Consider the following 9,692-nt stretch of genomic DNA (forward strand, 5'->3'; position numbering starts at 1 on the left):
TTGTTGGCCAGGGCTTCTTACAAAGACATTTTTCTTATCAGCTGTTTCTGTCGTCCATTGCTCAGGACCTCTCCTGTTTTGTGTTGCAGGTGACCTTAATCCCAACCCATGACTCAGAAGTGATGAGGGAATGGTACCAAGAGACCCATGAGAAACAGCAGGACCTCAACATCATGGTTTTGGCAAGCAGCAGCACTGTTGTTATGCAAGATGAATCTTTTCCCGCATGCAAGATTGAACTGTAAGAACGAGACCATGCACCACAAGATTAAACTTTGTTTCCAGAAATTCTTCAGTTTGAAAACACCTTTTCTAAAAATTCAACCCATCTATTTCAACTGCTGAACTATATACCTGCCAAATGCTATACTGTGTCACAGTGATGCAAGTCACTAATATTTTTCAGTCTTTGCTGATTGCTAAGGGAAATAACAGTATTCCCATAGTAGGGGTCAAATTACTGCGAAAATACACATCCGGTTTCATCTCTGCTGAACGTTTGGAAACCATGCACTAGCAACCCCAACTGACTTCTGCCAGGTAGAGGCATTTGCCCTCTAAAGAAACACAAAGAGAGAGAAAGAGAGAGAGGGGTAGGAGGAGAAAGTAATAAATAATTAGATCTGCATTAGTCTCATGGCAATAGATGTATCGCTTACTGCAGTCTGCTTATGCTCTCACATGAAAAGAAAGTTTTAAATTTGTATCAATCTAAGCTGTCGCAAGGGGGATCCTTTTTTTTACAGAATTAAGTTAGCTGGAAAATAAAAAGAAACAGAACGTGGCTAGGAAGGGACGTACAACCTAAACGCTCATCAGCAGTTTTCTACTTTAATTTGAACTCTGCATACTGACATACAATAACAATCATAAGCCAAATATGCACGTAGTCTGCACCCCATCCAGAAGTCTAAAACCTTTCTTTCAACATGCAGAATTGTTGGGCTAAGGCATGCTCCCAGTGAAAGTCCACTCACTCCAGCCAGAACTGACCAGTCCACATGCTTGAACACCCATGTCCACTGTCGATTAACTGAAGCAAAATACCAAAGCGGTCGGGAGTACATACAGTAGACAATTTGCCTTAGAAAGAGACTTGAATGTACAAAGAAACTTGATGCACTTATTTTTTAATGTTGAGACAGCAAATTTATAAAACATCTGTGTAGGATCATAGTTACACCAGTAAGGAAATGTGAGTGTGCATGTGTGGTACTAGAAACCTATCTGACTGGTCAAACGGCTTGGTGCTGTGAATTACATATGTTAGTTATGTGAACGCTTCATTGATGCACCTGGACAGCTCAACAAGGCAAGATGAGCATTTTTTTGAAAGCTTCTTTTGTACTGTGGAAGCAAGATTGAAGTGGTGTCCAGTATCAGAGTTACAAAACTTAGTGAAACATTCAGAATGATGAAAAAGGTTACCTGCGAGCCTGTACAGTATTCAACCTTCCTTTGTCTTACCTTATTTTATTTGTTTAATTTAAGAGTGAATATGGGAACAAATGTACAGAAACCTTTTTTTTAGTGCTGTGTGAACTTTTAATAGATGAATTTTTAACAAACGTTTTCATTTACAGGAAAACGCAAAGAAAAATTTTTCAGGTAAAGGCAATTTTTTTAGTGGTTTTGTAAGATAAATGAATAATGGTGTTTAAGGTTCTAGTGAGAATGGATATTGAGGTAAAATTTATTGAAAATAGTCAAATGCCAATACCTTTTGGGGGTGGGGGGAGGGAGGGGCACCCTGGTACTAAAATTAATCTATTGATGATGACGGAAAATGGGATTTGAAAAGTTGATTGTCTAATACTTACAAGGGTGTAACTTACATTCTCAACCCTCACAGGATATTAAAAAAAAATAGAATAAGCAATAAGCTAAAATAAGTAACTTTTTCCTTTCCTTTCCTTTCCTTTCCTTTCCTTTCCTTTCCTTTCCTTTCCTTTCCTTTTTCCTTTCCTTTTTCCTTTCTCCTTCTTTCCTCTTTCCTCCTCTCATTTCCTCTTCTTTTACTCTTCCTCTTCCTTTCTTCTTCCTTTCCTCTTCCTTGCCTTGCCTCTTCTTTTACTCTTCTTTTACTCTTCCTTTCCTTTCCTCCTTCCTCTCCCCCTTCCTTTCCTTCTCTAGACTGCTTGCAGAGGAACAGCATCACTCTTCTGTGATTTAAGACAGTTTGGATTTTTTAGTGTCAGAAGTTTTACCCCAATTAAAAAAATCTTGTAACATTGTAGAAGGTTTGCAAATCTGAATTTAAAGAAGGTGTAAAGGCCTCCAGAATGGAGATATGTGCTGGTCTGTATGATTCACCATTATGGCTGGTATTAAGTTTCACAATGTAGTGAACTATGACCTCATTTTATTTTCTTTACGTATAATTTATTTCTATTTTACATTGTTAGGATATTTTTGTTTAATAGGTATATGTTTGCACTCCTAATTTTTATGAGGGTTTTTTTTATACTGCTTTAGGGTCCTGTAAATGTGGGCTCCTGAGGCCCATTTAATGCTGTGAATTACTGTTTGTCAGTTGTTGGGGGTTTTGATTTATTTTTAATGTCTTCTCTTTTTTTAGGTATCTCTAACAATGCCATTTTATTTATTGCTATACCTTTTAAGTCGTTAAGAATAACTCAGAATGACTATGGCACAAAAGGCAAATGGAAATGTATTGTGAAAACAAGCATGTTTGCTGGGCTCATAATCATTCACTTAAAATTGCTTTTGTAATACATAGTCTACAAAGTTATAGGCAAAATGTTTGGTAGAATAGTTGTACTATTTCTACAATTCTTTCTGCTTTGTCTACTTTCTTATATAGGTCAGATTTCAAACTTTTTGAGTGGGTGGGAACAGATTTTCTGATTTTCTGACAATATCTGAAATGGTTTGTGTCTCTGCTTTAGTAGAAAATCTGTTTTAAGTACAGCAGTGGTCCTGAGACTAATCTCACTTATGCCAACTTACTCCTGTGAATCAGGAGCAATTTCACTACAGTCAGGGAAGTTACAGTCATTTGGTCCTACTGTAAATGAAATTGGAATCAAGCCTTAAGTCTCCCCAAGCAAGTTTGTGATGGCTCAAGCATTTGTTTTACTTTTAAAATAATAATAATAATTAGACGGTTACAGCTGATCTTAAAATGTACATTCACTTTTTTGCTGCTACAAGAATACTAAAACCTGGTCTGGCTATTCTGAGGTACTGTAATGCCTGTTCCATCCATTCCCTTTCAAATGGCAGCGGCGCCTGGGTGCAACACAGCGATGAACTCCTCCATTAGCTCCTCTTGCCCTTAATGTCTTTCCTGCCTGTGGAACTAATCTAACTGTGCTAGTCCTAGTACTACACAATTAGTTTAGTGTGACAGTCGTCAAAATGTACCATGTACATTAACGATGAGTGCTGTTGATCAGCATAGATTTCTAGGAGCATGGTTTGTTATTGATTACTCTAATAATAAAGATTCAATATCTGAGTGTAAAGGACACTCCATTTAAATGATGGTATTACCCATAACAGCATCCCCAGTCATGATTTTTATGCTATTATTATACTGCTTCATATAATTCCATGAAGAATTAACTTTGGAGATCCCACCCCACTCCTGAACTTGGAGAGGGCCTCTCTTGCATGCCTTTTCAAAGTCCTGTGGTGGGCCTGACTTTATTGACCTCTATTTTCACCCCATCTTTCATAGAAATCACTTTTGATTTTTTTTTTACTTACTTTACATACTGTGGTGAATGGAGATAACTGTGTATATGAATGTTGGGGTTTTTTTTTGTCTACGATAGCTTATGCGTTTTAGGAGACTTCCAGTACTCATTTACTAAGATTTAATCAATTTGTTAATTGAATTTTCAATCCCTCCCACCACAAGCAAGTCAGCTCCAAAGAGCGCTTACTGTGCATTTGGGACATTTCTGTCATACGCTTCTCTTTGTTCAACTGTCGCCAGAGGTTCTTGCTCAGTAATGATGTTTTGAGAGAAATAGTAATTTTGTTGGTCTGGATTTATTAGAAAAGGAAAAAGTATAATGTTTACACTTGAAAGAAACTGTAAGCTTTCATCTTTTCACTTAATAATTCAACAAAACACTAAAAGCAACTAGGGGTAAGCATTTCTTAGAATGCAATTATATTATTCACCTGGTTTAAAAATGTTTGCTATTTAAAATAAAAAAAGAAAAAAAGTCTGTTTGTTGTGACTTTACAAAAAACCTAAAAAAATTAAGTAACTAAATAAAACAATGGCATAAAATATAGAAAGAAAAAAAAAAAGAAGAATGAAAAAAGCAGCTTCTCCGCACTAGACTAGCTAGGAGCTCCAGATGGCAGGAGCTACCTCTTCAAGACTGGGCTGTAATCACAACTGTAAAAGAGGAAACCTGAAATATGCTTTCACGCATTTGCATGCAGCCATTATCTTCCAAACTATGGAAAGAAACAGTCTTGTTGCTGGCTGAGAAGCACCTCACACACCTCCTCTCTCTTGTTCTGAATGGTGTTTGTGTCAGTCTGCAGCTGTGTATGGTATTATGTCTTATAATCCTGCATCACTTCTATTCTATCCAGTCATATCTAATGTAGAAAATTAGTTTCCAGTGAAAGTAATATGTAGTGCTTTTATGATATTTGTGTGCAATATCCCCTCTTCCATTGAGGATATTTGATGTAAAGGAAACAAACTCAGTTCCACAATAAAATACAAAAGTGGTAAAGTGGTGTTGACATGTTTCCTGTCTTTGTGTATGTGTGTATTTTTAAGTTTTCCCTTTCCTTCAATCATGATTACCTACTATATGGTTTTTTTCTCAAAAGGTCAATGACTATTTAAAGGCTAGATAAGAACCAATCTCTATTGAGAAATTGGAAAATAAATGCAGAAGATTACTTTTCTCTCTTGTAAAACATTACCATGATGTACCATGACATGACTTCTTTTTGTTGTTCTCATTTCTGTATCCCTCAGCAGCATGAGAAAACACCTCATTTTCAGTAAGTACACATTCAAGGGGCTGTGTCAGAGATTATGCCAAATAAAGTTACATCAAACTGAGCCCACCCTGGTTTGGAAAAGAGGTCTTTTCCAAAGCTGTTATAGTTTAACAAGAGTGCGCAGCTTGCCTCCAGTGGACATGGATCCTTCCCGACCACTGCTGCCCAGTAATCCTGGTGAGAGGTGATGGAGCATTTGGGGAAGCTGGGCTCTCAGTTCAGCTTTTTACTTTATAAACATCAGACTTTTCCTCTACTCCTGTTAAAGGGATGCTGTAAGATCAGGCTTTCTGCCTTTGTAGTTTAGCTTGCTGCTGCAATGCCTGACGTGGCAAGGTACGGCAGTCAACGCTTACGTTTTTTAGGTCAGGGAGATGGTAATGACATGAAAGCAGGTAAAGGCTGGGGCAGCAGGGAGCAAGAGGTGCTCGCCCCAAGGAGAAGCAGTGGCCCTGCAGGATTTCCTTCACCCTCAGACAGCAGTCTTTTTTGTGGGCCCTTATCCGCCTCCAACGTCTAAGGTTTCATTTCTAACTTCTAATGACATTAAAAGGAAATTAAGCATTAATACTCTGCTTGGCTTGAATTGGGCTGAGCATGGTGAAGTAGAGAAAAATGAAGTAGAAAAAAGATGAGGGGAGTCAACTGCTGCAAATCTTGTATCTCAAGTATAACCCTGCATATGTCTATGTCAAGGTTTTTTGAGCTGTTGTGGTAGAGTAGCCTGATGCTACTTAAAATATATTAAAATGACTGTGCAAAGCAGACCAGGTCAGGCTTCAACCCCAATTACTCACCTGCAGTTGCAGGGTGAAGTTCTGGATTTGTGCAGTGGGACCACCCATGGTACCTGTGGATAGGGGAAAGCCAGCCTGGTCAGTAGCGTTTGGCTTGCTGCTTCCAGATGCCAAATGAAAGCTCCTTTCTTCAACACAGCTGCTGAGGAGGAGAAATTTTATTTCCACCAGTGTTGTTAATGAACAAATTCAAACAGCTTATGAAGTATTTCAGATGGCATGGGAAAGTGATAGTCCCTTAGACCTTTCCGGTCTATCTAAAATGAGGGATCTGTCTTGTGGCATCCTAGACCTGGAGACTGTTTAATACTGATTTCTAGTGTTCTGTGACTGGGAGGAAATTGTAGCTTTTCATGGTTCCTAGGATGGGGTGAAAAGAGGTGTCCAGGGGTCTCTTGAGTAATAGCCATGGTGACACGTCATAGATCCAGCTCATTCCCAGCATTGCAGCAAAGCTCCTTGGCTTCCTAGAGGGTGTCTCTATATGACTATTGCCCATGTCCTTCACTCAGTACAGATTTTGACCACTGCCTATTGCTGTGGTCCCTACTTTCATCTCCCACAGACACGACCAGTCCACACTAGCCTGAAACCCCCAGGACATTGTCCTCTGTTGTATTGCGTGTACCTTCTCCCGATTCAGCCCAAAACCACCAGAGCCTGAGTAATGCTGAGTGTCCTCTACTTGCCAGGGGATTTGCTGGTTTTTGACTGCACACTCAGCATCATTTCCACCAGAAATTAAACACTGAGGAGAACTAAAGAACTAAATCAGCAGGCGCTGTAGTCTGCAGCGAGCTCTGTTCACTGGTTCTCACAGATCCTTACCACTTGACTAGCTGCTTCTCTGCATTACCCGGCCCAGTGTGAATAGCTGGCAAGGCGGGGGTGGAGGTTGACTCTGCATCTGCTGCCCAGTGTGAATAGCTGGCAAGGCGGGGTTGGAGGTTGACTCTGCATCTGCTGCCAGCTTCACTGCCAAAAAAATTGCATATGCCATGATTTACACATCATACTGCAGCTCAGCCCATTCCTATGCTTGTGAATTACGCAGAGAAGATAAGTGAAATAGATGGAACTTACATCCTAATACAAGCAAAGCTAAATATACGTAACAATGTCTATATACACCGAGGTTACACTCTGTATACCTGTTAAGGTCCAGAAATAATTTTGACTGAGCTTTTACAAACCTCATGTTATCTCAGCCTAGCTGTGTTACTTTCTTAGCTTAAAGAGTTGAAGGTAAACTGAACCACAGAGTCACTTGAACACTTAACATGAACCCCCCTAGAGTGAAAGTCAGTATTTCCAGGAAGAGTTTACTGTTCCCAAGATGTAATTATAGCAGCAGTTACCATGTGTAAGGACCAGAACATGCTTGAAAGTTTCTTTCCCAGTTCATTTAAGGGAGGAATTGTCAGAATTTGCAATAAACAAGATACATTGAAAGCTGAATGTTGTCCTGATAATCTAATGGACTTGTCAATGGGGCGCTAATGCTATTTCTGTGCCTGGGGCATCTGCAATTTAGAATGGGTTGAATGGACTTGAGTTTATCAGAAAGGTTTAAAAGCAGCAACAGAGTTAGTACTATGCAATTGCTAGCTGAGTTCCAAGACAACTTTGTGATTACTGAAAGATATTTCCGTGGGGAGACTGACCCAGAGTAGATGGCACAGTTTTCTATCACATTTAGTATCTTAAGTCACTCTTGAATCAATGTTTTGTCACTAATTCTTGACCTATATTTCATTCTCCAGAGTTTTATTTTGAAAGAGTCACTGTCCCAAGTTCAGGTTGTTTGTCACTTATGTCAGCAGTAGTTTCTCTTCTACAATTGAAGAGCCTTGTCATTATCTCACATTTCCTATCATTAAGTTTCTGGGAAGGTAAATTTATCTTTACTTTCCACAGATGTGCTCAAATACTCACTAGAAATACATTTTGCAAGGTTCAATTATAGTTTCTACATAAACAGCCCCAGCAAAACCAGTAGCAGTACTTGCAGAATTGGATGCTGTTCACCGGACCACATCTTGCACGCCTCAAAGTCGAGGGTGCAATTCCCTTTTGTAACTATGACTCCAGCTTCCTGAGGAGGTGGAGGAAGAGAGGACACTTGCTAACCTGTGCCCCGGGCTGTCTCAGCGGCACAGTGACGGCTGCTTAGGTCGGAAACCCCCTTGCACCAGCCAATCTGCAGCTGGGATAGGTCATCATCCTGGTCCCACAGTTTTAGGGTGGCCAGAGAGCCTTGGGGCGGGCAGGCAAGCATCTGGGACAGGCCACTGGGACAGGCAGGTGCTTGAAGCTGTGGGAAGGGGCTCGATATCAGCTCTGTGCGTAGGACATAGCGTCTGACCGGGTCTGAGAGCACCTAGTAACCTTATCTTGGCAAGGTCGGCTGTTACCATAAATAGGGCCCATCTGTGCAAGGCTTCAGGCAACGTTTATTTGAGCTGCAAGGGAATAAATATGTAATTTTCCTCTTGTGAATAATGGATATTGACCTTCAGTGCTTCGCTGGAAGTGTTCTGCCAGTGACACTTGTGGGAGGAAGAGTTACATATTTGCTTGCCTAATCAGCAGCGTATTTGGTGTCTGCCACAGATTTGAATTGGGAAGCTGCTTTTTGAATTAAAAGGAAGAGCTTTAACCTTTTAAAGTGCTGGTTTTTTCTCCTAACAGTGGCCAAATTCATGCCAACATACTACCAAACAGGCTTTGCATTTGTACTGGTTTCTGTTTCTTTTGGCTAGTATTGTTGAGAAGGGTCTCTCCCACACCTGGGGAAACACAGGAGAGCTGTTAACACTGTCTAGCATTTGCAAGTCTGGCAATGCTGTACCATAAGCGTTAGTGCAGGCAGGTATTATTTAGGCTGCTGGTCACCTTGTTTGCATGCACAGCTCAGTGACTGGGAGATTCTAGCACTGGGAGATTTTCCCCTGCCTTTAGCTATACAGATACCAGGATAATGAGTAGGAAAATTACTGAAAAATTTTCACGAAGAAAGATGCACTCCTGTGATTTAGAAATACACTGACAAGAGGGAAACTGCAATAGCTTTAATCCAAATCACAGCTGTAGTTACAAACAAAAACAGGATGTAAAGGAACATTTCTAGGAGAGGTGATCCAAAAAAAGGAGATAGTCTTACTACCAAGGAAGATTTCCGCCAGGAAATATTTTGCTAGTCCCATCCACATACAGAAAGGTCTAGGCAGCTGTCTGAAACAGTGCAGCAAGGAACAGCAGCATTTCGAAAAGCTTGAGAGTGTCCTAGTGAGTAAGTGCTCACTGGGTTGTGAGCTCGCCTCAAATGAGTACCAGGGCACAGGACTGGATGAATTCAGCAGCTTTTTGTGTTTGTAGAGCACAAAAGTTTGTTTTTTTTTTTTTGTTATATGCATATATACACACATCCACATTCTTCCCGTGGCATCAGAGCTCACGTTTAGGCAGCAGATGACCAAAAGCTGCTGTACGACTTCTCTGCCCCCCTTCTAAAAGCGGCCGGCTGCACCCCAGCGGGTGATGGCTACCACAGGAGTGCACACAAAACCGCGGGCATCCGGACAGAAGGGCTTTTGACTACCTGGGGCCTAGTTTCACTCCTAGGTGTTGTTACAAGTGTTCTTCAAACTTCTTTTTGAGAGTAATCCAGCAACCAGCTGAAAAACAGGTTGTGTATGCAACATGATTTATGCAAGGGGGCGAACAGTGAAGTCTGTCTTACTTTTCCTGGAGCGGAAAGAAAAGCAGGTAAGTCAAGCTGAGTTAGTTGATACTCTGTGCATTTTTCATGCTGCTGTGTTTGTGGTGCACAGCTGCCGTCCGTGTCTCCCTTAGGAAGCTGAGCACATGTCTGAACAGCACTGGATTGCA

General features: G+C 40.6%; 1 protein-coding gene across 1 annotated transcript in view; it reads left to right on the forward strand.

Moving 5' to 3' along the window:
* MAP1B (microtubule-associated protein 1B) overlaps positions 1-759 on the forward strand; it is an 18,756-nt gene extending 17,997 nt beyond the window's left edge. The window contains exon 6 of the mRNA XM_009574053.1: positions 90-759. Coding sequence (XP_009572348.1) covers positions 90-245 — 156 coding nt within the window. The 3' untranslated portion in view covers positions 246-759. The remainder of the gene's footprint in view (positions 1-89) is intronic.
* Positions 760-9,692: the final 8,933 nt, after the last annotated feature.

The sequence above is a fragment of the Fulmarus glacialis genome, unplaced genomic scaffold (assembly GCF_000690835.1).
Source record: "Fulmarus glacialis isolate BGI_N327 unplaced genomic scaffold, ASM69083v1 scaffold42293, whole genome shotgun sequence".
Classification (NCBI taxonomy): Eukaryota; Metazoa; Chordata; class Aves; order Procellariiformes; family Procellariidae; genus Fulmarus; species Fulmarus glacialis.